This window comes from Anopheles gambiae, chromosome 3 (genome assembly GCF_943734735.2).
Source record: "Anopheles gambiae chromosome 3, idAnoGambNW_F1_1, whole genome shotgun sequence".
NCBI classification, from domain to species: Eukaryota; Metazoa; Arthropoda; class Insecta; order Diptera; family Culicidae; genus Anopheles; species Anopheles gambiae.
The window spans coordinates 10,793,562-10,811,571 of record NC_064602.1 but is presented as its reverse complement, the minus strand read 5'-3'; the positions used below and the strand labels follow the sequence as shown (position 1 = coordinate 10,811,571).

General features: G+C 47.3%; 15 protein-coding genes across 15 annotated transcripts; 7 read left to right on the top strand and 8 right to left on the bottom strand.

Annotated features, from left to right (window-relative positions):
• Positions 1 to 516: 516 nt before the first annotated feature.
• On the bottom strand, positions 517 to 1,277 carry LOC3291723 (cuticle protein 16.5). The gene is made up of 2 exons (XM_554981.4): positions 1,166 to 1,277; positions 517 to 1,093 (listed from the first exon to the last, which is right to left on the bottom strand). The coding sequence occupies exons 1-2, from the start codon at positions 1,244 to 1,246 to the stop codon at positions 590 to 592; spliced, it is 585 nt and encodes a 194-aa protein (XP_554981.4). The 5' UTR covers positions 1,247 to 1,277; the 3' UTR covers positions 517 to 589.
• A 1,873-nt stretch (positions 1,278 to 3,150) lies between these two features.
• LOC5668206 (adult cuticle protein 1) lies at positions 3,151 to 3,906 on the bottom strand (the record flags this gene model as incomplete). The annotated part of the gene is made up of 2 exons (XM_001688930.2): positions 3,151 to 3,589; positions 3,673 to 3,906. Coding segments are annotated over 2 exons (603 nt in total), but the record flags the coding sequence as incomplete, so codon positions are not given.
• A 1,874-nt stretch (positions 3,907 to 5,780) lies between these two features.
• Positions 5,781 to 6,441, top strand: LOC4577957 (adult cuticle protein 1). The gene is made up of 2 exons (XM_001237874.3): positions 5,781 to 5,891; positions 5,961 to 6,441. Exons 1-2 carry the CDS (start codon positions 5,886 to 5,888, stop codon positions 6,369 to 6,371), a joined length of 417 nt encoding a protein of 138 aa, XP_001237875.3. The 5' UTR covers positions 5,781 to 5,885; the 3' UTR covers positions 6,372 to 6,441.
• A 953-nt stretch (positions 6,442 to 7,394) lies between these two features.
• Positions 7,395 to 8,231, bottom strand: LOC5668205 (uncharacterized). The gene is made up of 2 exons (XM_061662521.1): positions 8,150 to 8,231; positions 7,395 to 8,073 (listed from the first exon to the last, which is right to left on the bottom strand). The coding sequence occupies exons 1-2, from the start codon at positions 8,153 to 8,155 to the stop codon at positions 7,486 to 7,488; spliced, it is 594 nt and encodes a 197-aa protein (XP_061518505.1). The 5' UTR covers positions 8,156 to 8,231; the 3' UTR covers positions 7,395 to 7,485.
• Positions 8,232 to 8,328: 97 nt separating this feature from the next.
• On the top strand, positions 8,329 to 9,042 carry LOC133394065 (uncharacterized). Its single transcript, XM_061662527.1, has 2 exons — positions 8,329 to 8,427; positions 8,493 to 9,042. Exons 1-2 carry the CDS (start codon positions 8,422 to 8,424, stop codon positions 8,979 to 8,981), a joined length of 495 nt encoding a protein of 164 aa, XP_061518511.1. The 5' UTR covers positions 8,329 to 8,421; the 3' UTR covers positions 8,982 to 9,042.
• Positions 9,043 to 9,304: 262 nt separating this feature from the next.
• LOC133394075 (cuticle protein 38-like) lies at positions 9,305 to 9,873 on the top strand. Its single transcript, XM_061662611.1, has 2 exons — positions 9,305 to 9,310; positions 9,388 to 9,873. The coding sequence occupies exons 1-2, from the start codon at positions 9,305 to 9,307 to the stop codon at positions 9,871 to 9,873; spliced, it is 492 nt and encodes a 163-aa protein (XP_061518595.1).
• Positions 9,874 to 10,099: 226 nt separating this feature from the next.
• LOC5668193 (uncharacterized) lies at positions 10,100 to 11,073 on the bottom strand. Its single transcript, XM_001688932.2, has 2 exons — positions 10,810 to 11,073; positions 10,100 to 10,733 (listed from the first exon to the last, which is right to left on the bottom strand). The coding sequence occupies exons 1-2, from the start codon at positions 10,813 to 10,815 to the stop codon at positions 10,164 to 10,166; spliced, it is 576 nt and encodes a 191-aa protein (XP_001688984.2). The 5' UTR covers positions 10,816 to 11,073; the 3' UTR covers positions 10,100 to 10,163.
• On the top strand, positions 11,011 to 11,702 carry LOC5668192 (uncharacterized). Its single transcript, XM_001688933.2, has 2 exons — positions 11,011 to 11,087; positions 11,153 to 11,702. The coding sequence occupies exons 1-2, from the start codon at positions 11,082 to 11,084 to the stop codon at positions 11,639 to 11,641; spliced, it is 495 nt and encodes a 164-aa protein (XP_001688985.2). The 5' UTR covers positions 11,011 to 11,081; the 3' UTR covers positions 11,642 to 11,702.
• A 177-nt stretch (positions 11,703 to 11,879) lies between these two features.
• On the top strand, positions 11,880 to 12,616 carry LOC5668191 (cuticle protein 16.5). Its single transcript, XM_061662531.1, has 2 exons — positions 11,880 to 11,972; positions 12,050 to 12,616. The coding sequence occupies exons 1-2, from the start codon at positions 11,967 to 11,969 to the stop codon at positions 12,533 to 12,535; spliced, it is 492 nt and encodes a 163-aa protein (XP_061518515.1). The 5' UTR covers positions 11,880 to 11,966; the 3' UTR covers positions 12,536 to 12,616.
• Positions 12,617 to 12,772: 156 nt separating this feature from the next.
• Positions 12,773 to 13,610, bottom strand: LOC133394062 (uncharacterized). Its single transcript, XM_061662520.1, has 2 exons — positions 13,490 to 13,610; positions 12,773 to 13,413 (listed from the first exon to the last, which is right to left on the bottom strand). The coding sequence occupies exons 1-2, from the start codon at positions 13,493 to 13,495 to the stop codon at positions 12,826 to 12,828; spliced, it is 594 nt and encodes a 197-aa protein (XP_061518504.1). The 5' UTR covers positions 13,496 to 13,610; the 3' UTR covers positions 12,773 to 12,825.
• Positions 13,611 to 13,671: 61 nt separating this feature from the next.
• On the top strand, positions 13,672 to 14,397 carry LOC133394064 (shematrin-like protein 1). Its single transcript, XM_061662526.1, has 2 exons — positions 13,672 to 13,767; positions 13,833 to 14,397. Exons 1-2 carry the CDS (start codon positions 13,762 to 13,764, stop codon positions 14,334 to 14,336), a joined length of 510 nt encoding a protein of 169 aa, XP_061518510.1. The 5' UTR covers positions 13,672 to 13,761; the 3' UTR covers positions 14,337 to 14,397.
• A 194-nt stretch (positions 14,398 to 14,591) lies between these two features.
• LOC133394068 (adult cuticle protein 1-like) lies at positions 14,592 to 15,309 on the top strand. The gene is made up of 2 exons (XM_061662532.1): positions 14,592 to 14,668; positions 14,746 to 15,309. The coding sequence occupies exons 1-2, from the start codon at positions 14,663 to 14,665 to the stop codon at positions 15,226 to 15,228; spliced, it is 489 nt and encodes a 162-aa protein (XP_061518516.1). The 5' UTR covers positions 14,592 to 14,662; the 3' UTR covers positions 15,229 to 15,309.
• Positions 15,310 to 15,456: 147 nt separating this feature from the next.
• LOC5668199 (keratin-associated protein 19-2) lies at positions 15,457 to 16,174 on the bottom strand. The gene is made up of 2 exons (XM_061662519.1): positions 16,087 to 16,174; positions 15,457 to 16,019 (listed from the first exon to the last, which is right to left on the bottom strand). The coding sequence occupies exons 1-2, from the start codon at positions 16,162 to 16,164 to the stop codon at positions 15,519 to 15,521; spliced, it is 579 nt and encodes a 192-aa protein (XP_061518503.1). The 5' UTR covers positions 16,165 to 16,174; the 3' UTR covers positions 15,457 to 15,518.
• A 214-nt stretch (positions 16,175 to 16,388) lies between these two features.
• Positions 16,389 to 17,140, bottom strand: LOC133394067 (cuticle protein 16.5-like). The gene is made up of 2 exons (XM_061662529.1): positions 17,033 to 17,140; positions 16,389 to 16,955 (listed from the first exon to the last, which is right to left on the bottom strand). Exons 1-2 carry the CDS (start codon positions 17,036 to 17,038, stop codon positions 16,470 to 16,472), a joined length of 492 nt encoding a protein of 163 aa, XP_061518513.1. The 5' UTR covers positions 17,039 to 17,140; the 3' UTR covers positions 16,389 to 16,469.
• Positions 17,141 to 17,305: 165 nt separating this feature from the next.
• On the bottom strand, positions 17,306 to 17,970 carry LOC133394069 (uncharacterized). The gene is made up of 2 exons (XM_061662533.1): positions 17,883 to 17,970; positions 17,306 to 17,817 (listed from the first exon to the last, which is right to left on the bottom strand). The coding sequence occupies exons 1-2, from the start codon at positions 17,886 to 17,888 to the stop codon at positions 17,362 to 17,364; spliced, it is 462 nt and encodes a 153-aa protein (XP_061518517.1). The 5' UTR covers positions 17,889 to 17,970; the 3' UTR covers positions 17,306 to 17,361.
• Positions 17,971 to 18,010: the final 40 nt, after the last annotated feature.

Sequence of the window (18,010 nt, the reverse complement as noted above, 5' to 3'; positions counted from 1 at the left end):
GAGGAGTTTGAGAAGGAACGATTAAGTAATTTGACTATGCTTTGCGACGAAATGGGATGATGCAATAAATTCAAAGTGTTTTCATAGGCTGTCAAGTTGACTCTTTTGTGGGTTGATAGTCGCGCTAAGTGTAAAGTACGTTGTAAAGTTGGACAGTCGAATGTATAACAAAAATAGCGTGAAGTTTATCACATGTGCCGGATTCCAGAGTAAAATTGTTACTCGTTCCATAGTTTTTGGTAGATTCTTTGGCTATAGAGGATTTACAAAACAATTACTGAAACCAAGCATTCTAATTTATTTGAAGATGATGATTGTGCTTATTTCTACATAACAACCCATGTTTGGTATTTTGTTATTTTTACAAGAAGAGATCACTTGATCGCTAATAGATGAAGCATAGACTAGTTAGACATCTTGGAAAAAAACACCATTTCAGCTAGTTTCATAACAGCAGATCTTCAACATAAGCCTCAATGTGTCATCAAATGTAAAAAAAACCTTTGCCCCAGCATATAATCCTTGCAACAATCCAATCTATTTAAAACCATTCTCAAAATCAAACATATTACAGCATTGAGTTGAATATTTACAGAGTTCCAGGTGCTGGCTCAACGTTGAACGACTTCTGGTTGACGGCATGTCCAACCAGAGGAGCCTTGTGGACGGCACCACGGGTAGCCGCAACGTAGGTAGCTTCCTTCTGCACCTGAGCGTACACAGCCGGGACAGCCTGGACGTAGTTGGTGTGACCGTACGCATAGGCAGCCGGGGCAGCAGCGTAAGCAACTGGAGCAGGGACAACCGAGCTATGGGCAGCGTAAGAGATCGGAGCAGCGGCATAGGTGGCGACTGGGGCGGCGTAGGTAGCAACCGGGGCAACGCTGGCGTGGCTGGCGTAGGAAATGGCCGGAGCAACGCTGGCGTGGCTGGCGTACGAGATGGCAGGGGCAGCGTAAGCGGTGACGTACTTGGGCGCAACGTTCTGCTGGACCACAGTCGTGGCTGGCACGCTGTACACCGACGGGACGGCGTTGTAGTAGTTGGCCTGAGCGCTGGCGACCAGAGCGACCATGACTACAGCTGCGATGCACTGTAGCAGTGAAAAAGAGGATGAGAGTTAAAGACATATCCTTCAGGATAGCCAAGGATGTGCACCACTTACCTTCATGATGCTTGTTTTGGGTTTGTTGGTTATTCCGTTTGGAAGATGTGATTTGTTCGGAGAACGGTTTTGATGTGACATCGACTAGCGTAATCGGCAGTATTTATATGAGCCGCGTCGCGCTAATAAACGCTTTGGCGTTAGCTTGATCGATTTGCCGAAAAGTACGAAAGCATGAGAGAACAAAAAAACTTCACCCCACTCGCCCGTCTTAGATACCGCCCAATTCTCTTCTCCTTTTCCGCTACCAGTGAAAGGAAAAGTCAGCAAGAAGGATTGCTATAACAAGCAAAGAAACTACGAAATGAGGATTACTACGCTCCATGCCGCGTTCTGGTCGATTAAACAGATGCTGTTTCTATTTGTTGCGCCAATGGTAACATTTCATTCTTCTTTCTTCAAATTTTGGAAACCTGCACATGCTTGGGGAGTTGGCATCAAACATGACCACTTCCTGAAGACCACACCACCACCTTCCACACGGATCGGATCGGGGAATCGCAGCAAAAAGGGAATGTAATACGAAACCGGTACAACCTGTACTAGTTTTCGGTTACCATGAGTGGCATGCTAAAACGTTATTATATGTGCGTTTAAGAACAACGAGAACAACAACAAAAAAAGACGCTGATTGACCAACGAAATTAAAAGTAAAGCAACCGTAACACATTCGCGCCGGACTGGACTGGCGTCGGCGAAGAATTTAATCACGTCCCGCCGGCATTACCTGGCGGCTTTTGATATCTTAAAATGTGCTTCGGTTTGAAGGGAGGAAGGCGCTAGAGAAGCTGGTAGGATGTTGGTTGTGTTTGCAATGTATCTGCCATTTGCCAAAAACGAAAACATTGCTTTGTGTTAGGGCGTTCCTAAAACCGGAATCGAGAAGATTTCTGTTTGCGGGAGGCTTGTTTTGGTCGTTGGATAGGAGTTACATACCATGTTGTAGAATTATAAGCAGCAGCATTATCTAATCGAATTCATTAGCCAATTTATTAGGTGTATGTAATGAGGCTATGAATAAACATTTTTGAATAATATTTCGGTTCAGGTGCAATGGAATGGTAGAAGTTCAATTGGTAAAATCATCTGAAAGAAAACTAATTTATGATTTGAGTTAAAGTTACATTGCATAATTACTGGTGCGTGAACAATCGTTGAATGAGGAAATATTCATAAGTACATTCAATTCCATTCACAGCGATGGAATTTATTTGCAATGTTTAGGAAGGAAAGGTTAATTATAAATGCAATTATAAATTATTATTTAAATAACTCTTTATAATACTAAAAAAAGTTACGACACAATGGCTTCCTCTTTTTCATCTCATACAGTGAACACAAATTTGTGAAAAAGTCATTGACTTTAAAAATAGCCTTTTTTAGTCACGACCTAATCGGTCTTGTCGGTTTGGTAAATCCTAGGTACGGGAAGAGGTCCACGTTCCATGTTTTAAAAAACCGACGCGTTCAAAATTAGATCAACTGATCGCTCCCAATATAAAAAATAATTATTTAAATAAGCGTCAATAGATAGAGGTATAGAGCCTGTAGAACGACATAAAATAACGAGCAGCGCCACTTAATCGTCGTGCTAGTAGTAAGCTCTGTCACGATCACGATCAAATTCATTAGTCATGGAGGATTTGTGGTAGGAAATTAAGTTTGAGAGACGCTGTCATAACATCTAAATGATTTGTTTGCGTGATGCTCCTGTGATCCTGCAGGGTGTTATCTCTGTATCGCAACGTCTTTATTCCTGTTTCTCTTTTGCTGATACGTTTTCGAATAGACGCTATAAAATGATCAGTTGGATCTTATTTGTATGCTAATTCCAGTGTTTTTGTCAGCTTTAAGAGATTGTTGGATAGTAGAAATAACAAAAAATGAGAGAGATGTAACTGACATTTCAGTGCCACAACCTCAACTTTTTTTTCTTTCAGTACATACTTTCCGCAAATCCTGGCAAAGTTATTCAAAACCGCTAGTTACAATATCACAACGAGCTTTTATTTGCAGCATTCAACGGTTAACCGGTTGCCTTTTTATAAAACATTTTTACAGAGTTCCGGGTGCGGGTTCCAGGTTCAGCGACTGCTGGTTGACGACATGTCCGGGGAGGGGGGCCTCATGCACGGCACCACGGTTGGCGGCCAGATAGCGGGCCTCCTTCTGGGCGACGACTGCCACGGCCGGCTGGTAAGTGTACGGTGCGGCGTAGGCAACTGGAGCAGCGGCAACGGTAGCGACCGGGGCCTGGTAAGCGTAGTTCCACGGAGTTACAATTCTGGCGTAAGAATTATCCTGTACCCAGCTACCGACCGAAACCGGCGCCAAATGCTGCAGCGCTGCTCCATTGCCCCAGTAGGTGACGGACGTTCCCTGGACGGCAACGGCAACGGCCATCATGACTACAGCTGCGATGCACTGTTCGGTGGAGAAATGTATAAGAAGATTCGATGTAAGTCCTTGTTGCACTGCACAGCAGACGCACTCTCGATCGTACTTACCTTCATGATTGTTGAATTTTGGTTTGCTTGCGTTGCGTTGGCTGCTGGTTGACTGCTCAGATGGTTCTGATACAGTTTCCCCACAGCTCCGTAGCTTTTTATAAGACTGACTCTATTCTGTAGCTCAATCAACTGCGATCGTACGGTGGTGTACGACCCGTATGGCCAATGACCTCGAGAGGCGAACGAGCGACCGCGCTCACGCACACGATCTATACCGTTCTTTAAGTGCGATTATTGTTTCTCCCTCTAAAGTCGATCGCTGCAGGCATGAGTACGTAAAAGTCGTAGTCTATCAGCCGGAACCAACCCACCTGTAGAGGGTTACAATTGAACAAGCGATGGTAAAAATGTCAACCACTTTACGTGTACATTGGTGAAGGTGGAGGTGAAGTGAAATATGAAACGGATGATGAACGCACAGGTGCATTTGGTGTAATCGGGTGTGGGATTATATCTGTGATGGTCAAATATCTCCTATTTCCTCTAAAGAAAGCAATGTTTTAGAAACAATTATCTTCACAAATATTGATGTTAGCTTTATGCCTATCGTACGAATCCTAGTTTTGTAAGAAGTAAACGAGCTTGTCTCGTAGTATAGTGGAGCTTTGCATAAAGCTGTTAATCCGATCCGATATTGAGAATGAAAACTTTATAAATCGGCTAGGTCTTTATGAACCAGTTGCATATATTTAAAAATACTTTTGCCGATGCCATATTTTTTTATTCAAAAAACAAAAGTATCAAAATCCAATGTATCAAAATAGCATATTACGCTGTTTGTTACCCGATATTTGGCTCGATAAAGGTATAATTTGGAGCATTTAGATATGCTTGTTGTATGAAAAACTGCAAACGAAGTACGTTATGAGCGGTACTCGTTAAAATTAGTCCACTGTATGTTGCGTTTCCGAAATCCTCATCAATTATGTTACGAATTTCTTGAACCCATGACGGGCATGTTCTTGATTCGTTCGAGTTGACAACTGTACCACGGGACTGCCCCCTCAAGCAAGTATTTCTTTTCATTTGTAAGTTATAATTTTTCAACTAATACCGATAAACCTTTGATCTTTGATCTATGCTTGAAGCGCTGGGAAGTTTTATACTTCAGGTCTTGGATAAACATTCCGTTCATATGTCGAATTGATTGGAGCAGCATTGTAGACTAATAGTATATTTCAACAGTTTCCTCTTGCCGAAAGATGATCATCTACCAAGTCAGATCAATATCTAGAAGTGTAAACTTAAGTGTAAACTTATGTTATAAGTGAAAGCCAAAATAGTCCAGAAAATTTTCATAAATTCTCATTGTTCTGATATACTCCAGTTATCAGAGATGTTGCTAAAACATACCATACTAAGATATTCTATCCACTTAAACAATAGTCAAAAGGAAAACATCACAAAATTATATTGAATTACAGCTCCTGAACTACAAAAAGCTACCTAACATTTGCTGAGAAAAAGATTTCGGCTCATTTTCAGGAAGTTTTTAACCACCTTGAAAGCTTCATGATACGACCTGCATCAAAAGATTGCAATGAAATGCCTTTAAGGCTGTCCATTCCTAGACAAAGCCCAAATAGATCCGCATTAGATAAGGCACTTCACATCGCCGACCAACATCTAGATCACAATGACACGATCGTTATCAGAACATCCGTTTTGTTACCCATACGAACGACTCCATCCAACTAGGGGCGCCCCAATTATCGAAAGTCATTCCCACATCCTGGTGCCCAACAAAAAAAAAAGTTGTGGCCCACTAGCTAGCTCCAATCATACCATTCCAAAGTGTTGCTCCAAAAATTCGGAGTGTGTTTTAGGCGTGTACGATAACTGAAAGGAATGCGCAATACGCACACGCAGCTTCGGTTGACTGGCAAAACCGTTCACTGCGAAACAAACGAGAAGGAAGGGGCACGGACAAAGGAGACAGCAAGTACCGCAGACACCCGTGTATACGATAGGACGCCGTCCCCTCCCAGGGTGGGGATGTATGGTTGCGTTTTTTTGGGGAGATCTGTGTACAGGGACACCGTTTTGACATGTAGAATGTGAACGATTGGTTCTAGCGGTGAAGTTGGTATAAAAGCGCGTGCCCGGTGTCCTGTCAGTATCAAACGTTGGTTGAGTTCAGCTTGGTTCAGAAGCAACCTTCAAGTTTTAAACACACAAACCACCCCCCCAAAACACCACAAACTATAAACATGAAGGTAAGAACGAACGATGAAGAGTCGTGTCAAAGAGCTGGTTGCTAATTTAGTGTTCTTTCGTTGTTACAGTGCATCATTGTTGCAGTCATTGTCGCTCTGGCCGTCGCCGCCGAAGGATACGGGGTCTCGTCGTACGCCGTTCCGCTGGCCTACTCTGTCCCGCAGACCACGGTCGTTCAGCAGAACGTTGCCCCGAAGTACGTCGTGTCGGGATACGCCGCTCCGTATGTGGCCTCCCCGTACGTGGCCGCCGCCCATAGCTATGCCGTGCCAGCGGCTGTGTCCTATGCCAGCACCGCTGTCCATGCCGTCCCAGCGGTGACGTATGCTGCCCCGCACGCCACCGTGTACGCTGCTCCGGTCCAGCAGGAGGCTCGCTATGTCGCTGCCAACCGTGGCGCCGTCCATGAGGCTCCCCTGGCCGGACATGCCGTCAACCAGCAGTCGCTGAACCTGGCCCCCGCCCCTGGTACTCTGTAAATTGGGTTGTTTCGAACAAAGCTGTAGCCCTGTCTGTTTCTACCTCAATAAATGAGTTTTAAATATTAAATCACAAGTTGTTATGCTTCCTTGAAAACTAATTGTACCCTGTGTGCCATGACATTGCACTTTGCTGATTTCTACCCAACACGCGTCGTCGTCTTAGCGGGGCCAATTGATCAGCTGTAAATTTGTGAATGGGCTGGGCGTCGGTTTTGATTTGTTATGTCAACAAGCACCATACAAGCGCTTTGAAGGACGCCCGCGTCTTTAGCAAGCTTATACGGCACCGTACATTCCAGTTGTGGCGCACGCACTCGAAAGAACTATACAAAATAGACCGCCCAGTCGTGCAGCTGACGGTTGACGTTCCGAATAGTAGCTCCACCTTTGGAGGGCTATAATTATAGTGAACTGCAATTCTTCATCTCGTCACCGCAACGTCGAAAAGCAACGGATTTGCAAAGGAATTAAACCGGTTCCCAAGTCGACACCATTGGCATTGATCTTGAAATTTGGAACTCTCGTTCGTTGGAGGGTGCGTAACGGTGCGTAACGTGATACATACACCCGATGGTGGCGAAGGTATGCTGACCCTCAAAACCCTTCCGGTTGTAACGGAATCGGGCCAAAACTCGTTTGCACTTTTGGGGCTTGCCGAGAATAGGCTAATATGGACACAAAGGGAGGTGTGTTTGTAGAAAGATGTTTTGGAAGAAAAGTAACAACAAGTAGTTTAAAATGATTTCTTAAAATATGGTACTATGATTTGTAAAAAAGTGTAACAAGTTATCAAAAAAGGAATTGGAAAGAACAAATTTTAGAGCTAGCAAAGATTTACAATAATTACTACCTTGCAGAAAGTTGTTACTGTACGGACCAAAAATACAAAACGATTGAAATTCAACTCTTTAGAAACATAAGACTTTAGAATTACTACTGCATACGCCGTTATTAAAAAACAAAAGAAATCAAATAAAAAGTATTGTTGATAATACAAAGTTGGGAATCTACGCCAAAATGTTTAATTGCTTTTAACAGCCTTGCATGAATATATTTATATACAACGAAAGAACATATGTTTCACTTCAATTTACAATTCGAGTATCAAACTTTACGCAACAATCGACTTCTGGTTGACCAGATGGCCTGGCAGAGGGGCCACATGAACGGCTCCCGGGTTGGCAGCAACGTACTTCGCAGCATGACCCTGGACTGGGAGGTAGTTGTTGTATCCGTAACCATATACATGACCGAGACCGTATCCGTGCTCCACACCGTATCCTCCATACAGACCCAGCGGGCTGACCGTCTTCAAAGTGTTCACGTTGGCCTGGACCACAGTTGGGGCGTACTTGGCGCCGTAGTATCCTCCATACAGACCCAGCGGGCTGACCGTCTTCAGAGTGTTCACGTTGGCCTGGACCACAGTCGGAGCGTACTTGGCACCGTAGTATCCTCCATACAGACCGTTGTTGTAGACAGAGTACGGAAGAGCGGCCGAGTACGGGTAGGAGAGGCCATGGTCCAGCACGGACGAGTATCCCAGTCCACCGAGCGACGAGTAATGACCCAGACCATCATAGGCATCCAGGCCATGGAGGCCAGAGCTGTAGGCGTACGGAAGGACCGACTGCACCGCTGGCAGATATGATCCCTGGGAGACAGTGGTCAGAGCCAACACAGCGATCGCGATGAATCCCTGGAAGGAAGAATAGAACCAATGATAACATATCAGTACCAACCAAATGTTGACCGAATTGATCGATTGAACCCACCTTCATGGTCACAGTTGAGTGCTTTGATCGATTGGATATGATCGCGAAAACGTTGCAAGTGAACTGTGATCGTTTGTCCCAATGATCGTCTGCTTTTATAACGAGCCAAACGCGACGCTTTTCCGGCCTTCTGTTGGACCTTGACGACGGAGTTTTCCTTTCGTTTTGGACTTCCGGTAGGAGGCGCTATAAATGATGCGTTCGATTGTGTTTTTGGTATCAGTATTCGTACAGCTCTTCTATCAAAACAACATCCAACCAAACCAACTAAAATGAAGGTAGGCTTCTAGGGAAATTCCTTTAGAAACATCCATCCTCATTCAGTTCTTCTATCTCATTCCAGTTCTTCATTGCAATCATGGCTGTGGCGTTCGTCGCTGCCTCGGAGGCGTCCTACCTGCCATACGATGATGTCCTGTCCTACCAGCACGGCTACGGCTATGGACTTCCGGTGTCGAAGGTGGTCTATGGCTCGTCGTACGGTCTCCCAGCAGCGGTGGACAAGTACTCCTACCCATCATCGTTGTACGGTTCCTATCCGGCCGTGAAGAAAGTGGTCGAATACCCGTCGGTTGCTCCAGTGCTGGCCACCAAGGTCGTTGATAACAGCTACGATCTGGGATACAACAAGCTGGTCGCTCCAGTTCTGAGCAGCGGATACGGTCTGGGATACAACAAGCTGGTCAGCGGATACGGTCTGGGATACAACAAGCTGGTCGCTCCCGTCGTCGCCACCAAAGTCGTCGATAATGGACTGTGGAACTATGGAGGATACGGTCTGGGATACAACAAGTATCTGTCGACTGCTCCCGTTGCCAAATACGTGTTGTAAATGTAGATAATATTGTTTTAATAAACCGGCTCCGATTCATGACGTGTGAATGTTAACCCAAGCTGATCGCCATTCTGTTTGAGCTAGCGTTAGTTTCCCGTGCTCTTTGTTCGATCGTTCGTTGTGTGCTTTGGAAGGGATGGTATGGTTGTTTGGGGTGATTTTGGGGTTTGCATTTTTTGTTGTACTTTGGAAACAACATTCATGTTTGTGTTTCCTTCTACTGGTATAAAAGGCGTCTCTGTACTCGTATCAATCAGAATCAGAACGATCTTCGACTCGATCGCATACCAGCATCCAACTCAAACCTCCATCCAGCAATCATGAAGGTAATTCAAAGGCTTTCTCATCTCCATCAAGTGTCCTCAAGTAAACGCTCCTGTTTTCTGGTTCTTTTTCTTATCAGTGCATCGCAGCTGTAGTCATGGTGGCTCTGGCCGTCGTCGCTGAGTGCGGCCTCATTCCGGCTCCGGTGGTGTACTCTGCTCCCCAGACGACTGTCGTCCAGCAGAATGTGGCTCCGAAGTACGTGGTTTCGGCCCCTCTCGCGTACGCCGCTCCCGCTTACTCCTATGCCGCTCCGTCCTTCTCCTATGCTGCGCAAACCGTCTCCCATGCCGTCCCAGCCGTCTCGTATGCCCGTGTCGCCTCAGTAGCTCCAGTCGCCTACTCCGCGCCATCGTTCTACGCTGATTCGGATGTGGTGGAAGCTGCTACAGTGGCCGTAGCTCCTGCTGCCACCGTCGTCGCTCAGCCTGCCGTGGCTGTTGTCGCCCAGAAGGAGGCTCGCTATGTCGCTGCCAACCGTGGCGCCGTCCACGAGGCTCCTCTGGCCGGACATGCCGTCAACCAGCAGTCCCTGAACCTTGAAGCTGCACCAGGAACTCTGTAAACATAATTTATTATCCATGTACAAAATCCAGTCGCGCTTAGAACATAAACGAAATAAACTTGAACATGTTTCAAAGTGAAATGATGATTTGTTTCATATGCTTGATGAGCTGACGCTTGTGTTAAAGAAATTTAGTAATATTGGGTTGGATTTAAAATTAATTGGTTTGTCAAACACTAGAATGCATTGAAAACTTAAAATTTAGGATAATGTAGAAAACCAATCATATTTTGAGTTAAATATTCCATTTATTTACAATTTCACATACATTTGCTTGAGATCACAGTCATTTACGCCACAATCGACTTCTGGTTGACCAGATGGCCTGGTAGAGGGGCCACATGGACGGCTCCCGGGTTGGCCGCAACGTACTTCGCGGCATGACCCTGGACTGGGAGGTAGTTGTTGTATCCGTAGCCGTATCCGTGCTCCACACCGTATCCTCCATACAGACCCAGCGGGCTGACCGTCTTCAAAGTGTTCACGTTGGCCTGGACCACAGTCGGAGCGTACTTGGCGCCGTAGTATCCGCCATATAGACCCAGCGGGCTGACCGTTTTCAGAGTGTTCACGTTGGCTTGGACCACAGTTGGGGCGTACTTGGCACCGTAGAATCCTCCATACAGACCGTTGTTGTAGACAGAGTACGGAAGAGCGGCCGAGTACGGGTAGGAGAGGCCATGGTCCAGCACGGACGAGTATCCCAGTCCACCGAGCGACGAGTAATGACCCAGACCATCATAGGCATCCAGGCCATAGAGGCCAGAGCTGTAGGCGTACGGAAGGACCGACTGCACCGCTGGCAGATATGATCCCTGGGAGACAGTGGCCAGAGCCAACACAGCGATCGCGATGAATCCCTGGAAGGAAGAATAGAACCAATGATAACTTATCAGTACCAACCAAATATTGACCGAATTGATCGATTGAACCCACCTTCATGGTCACAGTTGAGTGCTTTGATCGATTGGATATGATCGCGAAAACGTTGCAAGTGAACTGTGATCGTTTGTTCCAATGATCGTCTGCTTTTATAACGAGCCAAACGCGACGCTTTTCCGGCCTTCTGTTGGACCTTGACGACGGAGTTTTCCTTTCGTTTTGGACTTCCGGTAGGAGGCGCTATAAATGATGCGTTCGATTGTGTTTTTGGTATCAGTATTCGTACAGCTCTTCTATCAACACAACATCCAACCAATCCAACTAAAATGAAGGTAAGCTTCGTCGGAAATCTCGATACAAACATCCCTGTTCATCCAATTCTTGTATCTCATTCCAGTTCTTCATTGCAATCATGGCTGTGGCGTTCGTCGCTGCCTCGGAGGCGTCCTACCTGCCATACGATGATGTCCTGTCCTACCAGCACGGCTACGGCTATGGACTTCCGGTGTCGAAGGTGGTCTATGGCTCGTCGTACGGTCTCCCAGCAGCGGTGGACAAGTACTCCTACCCATCATCGTTGTACGGTTCCTATCCGGCCGTGAAGAAAGTGGTCGAATACCCGTCGGTTGCTCCAGTGCTGGCCACCAAGGTCGTTGATAACAGCTACGATCTGGGATACAACAAGCTGGTCGCTCCAGTGCTGAGCAGCGGATACGGTCTGGGATACAACAAGCTGGTCAGCGGATACGGTCTGGGATACAACAAGCTGGTCGCTCCCGTCGTCGCCACCAAAGTCGTCGATAATGGACTGTGGAACTATGGAGGATACGGTCTGGGATACAACAAGTATCTGTCGACTGCTCCCGTTGCCAAATACGTGTTGTAAATGTAGATAATATTGTTTTAATAAACCGGCTCCGATTCATGACGTGTGAATGTTAACCCAAGCTGATCGCCATTCTGTTTGAGCGAGCGTTAGTTTCCCGTTCTCTTTGTTCGATCGTTCGTTGTGTGCTTTGGAAGGGGCGGTATGGTATTGTTTGTGGCGATTTTGGGGATTGCATTTTTTGTTGTACTTTGGAAACTACATTCATGATTGTGTTTCCTTCTACTGGTATAAAAGGCGTCTCTGTACTCGTATCAATCAGAATCAGAACGATCTTCGACTCGATCGCATACCAGCATCCAACTCAAACCCCTAACCAGCAATCATGAAGGTAATTCAAAGGCTTTCTCATCTCCATCAAGTGTCCTCAAGTAAACGCTCCTGTATTCTGGTTCTTTTTCTTATCAGTGCATCGCAGCTGTAGTCATGGTGGCTCTGGCCGTCGTCGCTGAGTGCGGCCTCATTCCGGCTCCGGTGGTCTACTCTGCTCCCCAGACGACTGTCGTCCAGCAGAATGTGGCTCCGAAGTACGTGGTTTCGGCCCCTCTCGCGTATGCCGCTCCCGCTTACTCCTATGCCGCTCCGTCCTACTCCTATGCTGCTCAAACCGTCTCCCATGCCGTCCCAGCCGTCTCGTATGCCCGTGTCGCCTCAGTAGCTCCAGTCGCCTACTCCGCGCCATCGTTCTACGCTGATTCGGATGTGGTGGAAGCTGCTCCAGTGGCCGTAGCTCCTGCTGCCACCGTCGTCGCCCAGCCCGCCGTGGCTGTTGTCGCCCAGAAGGAGGCTCGCTATGTTGCTGCCAACCGTGGCGCCGTCCACGAGGCTCCTCTGGCCGGACATGCCGTCAACCAGCAGTCCCTGAACCTTGAAGCTGCACCAGGAACTCTGTAAACATAATTTATTATCCATGTACAAAATCCAGTCGCGCCTAGAACATAAACGAAATAAACTTGAACATGTTTCAAAGTGAAATGATGATTTGTTTCATATGCTTGATGAGCTGACGCTTGTGTTAAAGAAATTTAGTAATATTGGGTTGGATTTAAAATTAATTGGTTTGTCAAACACTAGAATGCATAGAAAACTTAAAATTTAGGATAATGTAGAAAACCAATCATATTTTGAGTTAAATATTCCATTTATTTACAATTTCACATACATTTGCTTGAGATCACAGTCATTTACGCCACAATCGACTTCTGGTTGACCAGATGGCCTGGTAGAGGAGCCACATGGACGGCTCCCGGGTTGGCAGCAACGTACTTCGCAGCATGGCCCTGGACTGGGAGGTAGTTGTTGTATCCGTAGCCGTATCCGTGAGCGAGTCCGTATCCGTGCTCCACACCGTATCCTCCATACAGACCCAGCGGGCTGACCGTCTTCAAAGTGTTCACGTTGGCCTGGACCACAGTCGGAGCGTACTTGGCACCGTAGTATCCGCCATATAGACCCAGCGGGCTGACCGTTTTCAGAGTGTTCACATTGGCTTGGACTACAGTTGGGGCGTACTTGGCACCGTAGAATCCTCCATACAGACCGTTGTTGTAGACAGAGTACGGAAGAGCGGCCGAGTACGGGTAGGAGAGGCCATGGTCCAGCACGGACGAGTATCCCAGTCCACCGAGCGACGAGTAATGACCCAGACCATCATAGGCATCCAGGCCATGGAGGCCAGAGCTGTAGGCGTACGGAAGGACCGACTGCACCGCTGGCAGATATGATCCCTGGGAGACAGTGGCCAGAGCCAACACAGCGATCGCGATGAATCCCTGGAAGGAAGAATAGAACCAATGATAACTTATCAGTACCAATCAATTGTTGACCGAGTTGATCGATTGAACTCACCTTCATGGTCACAGTTGAGTGCGTTGATCGATTGGATATGATCGCGAAAACGTTGCAAGTGAACTGTGATCGTTTGTTCCATTGATCGTCTGCTTTTATAACGAGCCAAACGCGACGCTTTTCCGGCCTTCTGTTGGACCTTGACGACGGAGTTTTCCTTTCGTTTTGGACTTCCGGTAGGAGGCGCTATAAATGATGCGTTCGATTGTGTTTTTGGTATCAGTATTCGTACAGCTCTTCTATCAAAACAACATCCAACCAAACCAACTAAAATGAAGGTAGGCTTCTAGGGAAATTCCTTTAGAAACATCCATCCTCATTCAGTTCTTCTATCTCATTCCAGTTCTTCATTGCAATCATGGCTGTGGCGTTCGTCGCTGCCTCGGAGGCGTCCTACCTGCCATACGATGATGTCCTGTCCTACCAGCACGGCTACGGCTATGGACTTCCGGTGTCGAAGGTGGTCTATGGCTCGTCGTACGGTCTCCCAGCAGCGGTGGACAAGTACTCCTACCCATCATCGTTGTACGGTTCCTATGCGGCCGTGAAGAAAGTGGTCGAATACCCGTCGGTTGCTCCAGTGCTGGCCACCAAGGTCGTTGATAACAGCTACGATCTGGGATACAACAAGCTGGTCGCTCCAGTGCTGAGCAGCGGATACGGTCTGGGATACAACAAGCTGGTCGCTCCAGTTCTGAGCAGCGGATACGGTCTGGGATACAACAAGCTGGTCGCTCCCGTCGTCGCCACCAAAGTCGTCGATAATGGACTGTGGAACTATGGAGGATACGGTCTGGGATACAACAAGTATCTGTCGACTGCTCCCGTTGCCAAATACGTGTTGTAAATGTAGATAATATTGTTTTAATAAACCGGCTCCGATTCATGACGTGTGAATGTTAACCCAAGCTGATCGCCATTCTGTTTGAGCTAGCGTTAGTTTCCCGTTCTCTTTGTTCGATCGTTCGTTGTGTGCTTTGGAAGAGGCGGTATGGTATTGTTTGTGGCGATTTTGGGGATTGCATTTTTTGTTGTACTTTGGAAACTACATTCATGTTTGTGTTTCCTTCTACTGGTATAAAAGGCGTCTCTGTACTCGTATCAATCAGAATCAGAACGATCTTCGACTCGATCGCATACCAGCATCCAACTCAAACCCCCAAACCAGCAATCATGAAGGTAATTCAAAGGCTTTCTCATCTCCATCAAGTGTCCTCAAGTAAACGCTCCTGTTTTCTGGTTCTTTTTCTTATCAGTGCATCGCAGCTGTAGTCATGGTGGCTCTGGCCGTCGTCGCTGAGTGCGGACTCATTCCGGCTCCGGTGGTCTACTCTGCTCCCCAGACGACTGTCGTCCAGCAGAATGTGGCTCCGAAGTACGTGGTTCCGGCCCCTCTCGCGTACGCCGCTCCCGTTTACTCCTATGCCGCTCCGTCCTACTCCTATGCTGCGCAAACCGTCTCCCATGCCGTCCCAGCCGTCTCGTATGCCCGTGTCGCCTCAGTAGCTCCAGTCGCCTACTCCGCGCCATCGTTCTACGCTGATTCGGATGTGGTGGAAGCTGCTCCAGTGGCCGTAGCTCCTGCCACCGTCGTCGCTCAGCCCGCCGTGGCTGTTGTCGCCCAGAAGGAGGCTCGCTATGTTGCTGCCAACCGTGGCGCCGTCCACGAGGCTCCTCTGGCCGGACATGCCGTCAACCAGCAGTCCCTGAACCTTGAAGCTGCACCAGGAACTCTGTAAACATAATTTATTATCCATGTACAAAATCCAGTCGCGCTTAGAACATAAACGAAATAAACTTGAACATGTTTCAAAGTGAAATGATGATTTGTTTCATATGCTTGATGAGCTGACGCTTGTGTTAAAGAAATTTAGTAATATTGGGTTGGATTTAAAATTAATTGGTTTGTCAAACATCAGAATGCATTGGAAACTTAAAATTTAGGATAATGTAGAACACCAATCATATTTTGAGTTAAATATTCCCTTTATTTACAATTTCACATACATTTGCTCGAGATCACAGTCATTTACGCCACAATCGACTTCTGGTTGACCAGATGGCCTGGCAGAGGGGCTACATGAACGGCTCCCGGGTTGGCAGCAACGTACTTCGCAGCATGACCCTGGACTGGGAGGTAGTTGTTGTATCCGTAGCCGTATCCATGACCGAGACCGTATCCGTGCTCCACACCGTATCCTCCATACAGACCCAGCGGGCTGACCGTCTTCAGAGTGTTCACGTTGGCCTGGACCACAGTCGGAGCGTACTTGGCACCGTAGAATCCTCCATACAGACCGTTGTTGTAGACAGAGTACGGAAGAGAGGCCGAGTACGGGTAGGAGAGGCCATGGTCCAGCACCGATGAGTAGCCCAGTCCACCGAGCGACGAGTAATGGCCCAGACCATCATAGGCACCCAGGCCATGGAGGCCAGAGCTGTAGGCGTACGGAAGGACCGACTGCACCGCTGGCAGATACGATCCCTGGGAGACAGTGGCCAGAGCCAACACAGCGATCGCGATGAATCCCTTAAGGGGTAAAAAAATTGTTTTTGGTTTTTTTGAATTAGCCTAACTTATTCTTTGTTTATCGTACCTTCATGTTGTTTGTGTTGAGGATGATTATTAGAGATGTCTTTAGGTTAAGCTCGCTGAATGAACAAAATTTTTCCATTAAGGACAGTAGCTTAAATATGATTTTCATGGAAACTTTGCTGCTCGTTAGTTTGGCGGGGAATATTTAACTCAAAATATGATTGGTGTTCTACATTATCCTAAATTTTAAGTTTCCAATGCATTCTGATGTTTGACAAACCAATTAATTTTAAATCCAACCCAATATTACTAAATTTCTTTAACACAAGCGTCAGCTCATCAAGCATATGAAACAAATCATCATTTCACTTTGAAACATGTTCAAGTTTATTTCGTTTATGTTCTAAGCGCGACTGGATTTTGTACATGGATAATAAATTATGTTTACAGAGTTCCTGGTGCAGCTTCAAGGTTCAGGGACTGCTGGTTGACGGCATGTCCGGCCAGAGGAGCCTCGTGGACGGCGCCACGGTTGGCAGCAACATAGCGAGCCTCCTTCTGGGCGACAACAGCCACGGCGGGCTGAGCGACGACGGTGGCAGCAGGAGCTACGGCCACTGGAGCAGCTTCCACCACATCCGAATCAGCGTAGAACGATGGCGCGGAGTAGGCGACTGGAGCTACTGAGGCGACACGGGCATACGAGACGGCTGGGACGGCATGGGAGACGGTTTGCGCAGCATAGGAGAAGGACGGAGCGGCATAGGAGTAAGCGGGAGCGGCGTACGCGAGAGGGGCCGAAACCACGTACTTCGGAGCCACATTCTGCTGGACGACAGTCGTCTGGGGAGCAGAGTACACCACCGGAGCCGGAATGAGGCCGCACTCAGCGACGACGGCCAGAGCCACCATGACTACAGCTGCGATGCACTGATAAGAAAAAGAACCAGAAAACAGGAGCGTTTACTTGAGGACACTTGATGGAGATGAGAAAGCCTTTGAATTACCTTCATGATTGCTGGTTAGGGGTTTGAGTTGGATGCTGGTATGCAATCGAGTCGAAGATCGTTCTGATTCTGATTGATACGAGTACAGAGACGCCTTTTATACCAGTAGAAGGAAACACAATCATGAATGTAGTTTCCAAAGTACAACAAAAAATGCAATCCCCAAAATCTCCCAAAACAACCATACCATCCCTTCCAAAGCACACAACGAACGATCGAACAAAGAGAACGGGAAACTAACGCTCGCTCAAACAGAATGGCGATCAGCTTGGGTTAACATTCACACGTCATCAATCGGAGCCGGTTTATTAAAACAATATTATCTACATTTACAACACGTATTTGGCAACGGGAGCAGTCGACAGATACTTGTTGTATCCCAGACCGTATCCTCCATAGTTCCACAGTCCATTATCGACGACTTTGGTGGCGACGACGGGAGCGACCAGCTTGTTGTATCCCAGACCGTATCCGCTGCTCAGAACTGGAGCGACCAGCTTGTTGTATCCCAGATCGTAGCTGTTATCAACGACCTTGGTGGCCAGCACTGGAGCAACCGACGGGTATTCGACCACTTTCTTCACGGCCGGATAGGAACCGTACAACGATGATGGGTAGGAGTACTTGTCCACCGCTGCTGGGAGATCGTACGACGAGCCATAGACCACCTTCGACACCGGAAGTCCATAGCCGTAGCCGTGCTGGTAGGACAGGACATCATCGTATGGCAGGTAGGACGCCTCCGAGGCAGCGACGAACGCCACAGCCATGATTGCAATGAAGAACTGGAATGAGATACAAGAATTGGATGAGCAGGGATGTTTGTATCGAGATTTCCGACGAAGCTTACCTTCATTTTAGTTGGATTGGTTGGATGTTGTGTTGATAGAAGAGCTGTACGAATAGTGATACCAAAAACACAATCGAACGCATCATTTATAGCGCCTCCTACCGGAAGTCCAAAACGAAAGGAAAACT

What these genes read in the sequence shown, in the direction of transcription:
- LOC3291723 (XM_554981.4), bottom strand. Translation starts at nt 1,246, where the DNA reads ATGTCACATCAAAACCGTTCTCCGAACAAATCACATCTTCCAAACGGA. An exon ending in CCAAAACAAGCATCATGAAG is followed by an intron (nt 1,094 to 1,165) that starts GTAAGTGGTGCA and finishes TCACTGCTACAG; the next exon opens with TGCATCGCAGCTGTAGTCAT.
- LOC5668199 (XM_061662519.1), bottom strand. Translation starts at nt 16,164, where the DNA reads ATGGAAAAATTTTGTTCATTCAGCGAGCTTAACCTAAAGACATCTCTA. An exon ending in TCAACACAAACAACATGAAG is followed by an intron (nt 16,020 to 16,086) that starts GTACGATAAACA and finishes TTACCCCTTAAG; the next exon opens with GGATTCATCGCGATCGCTGT.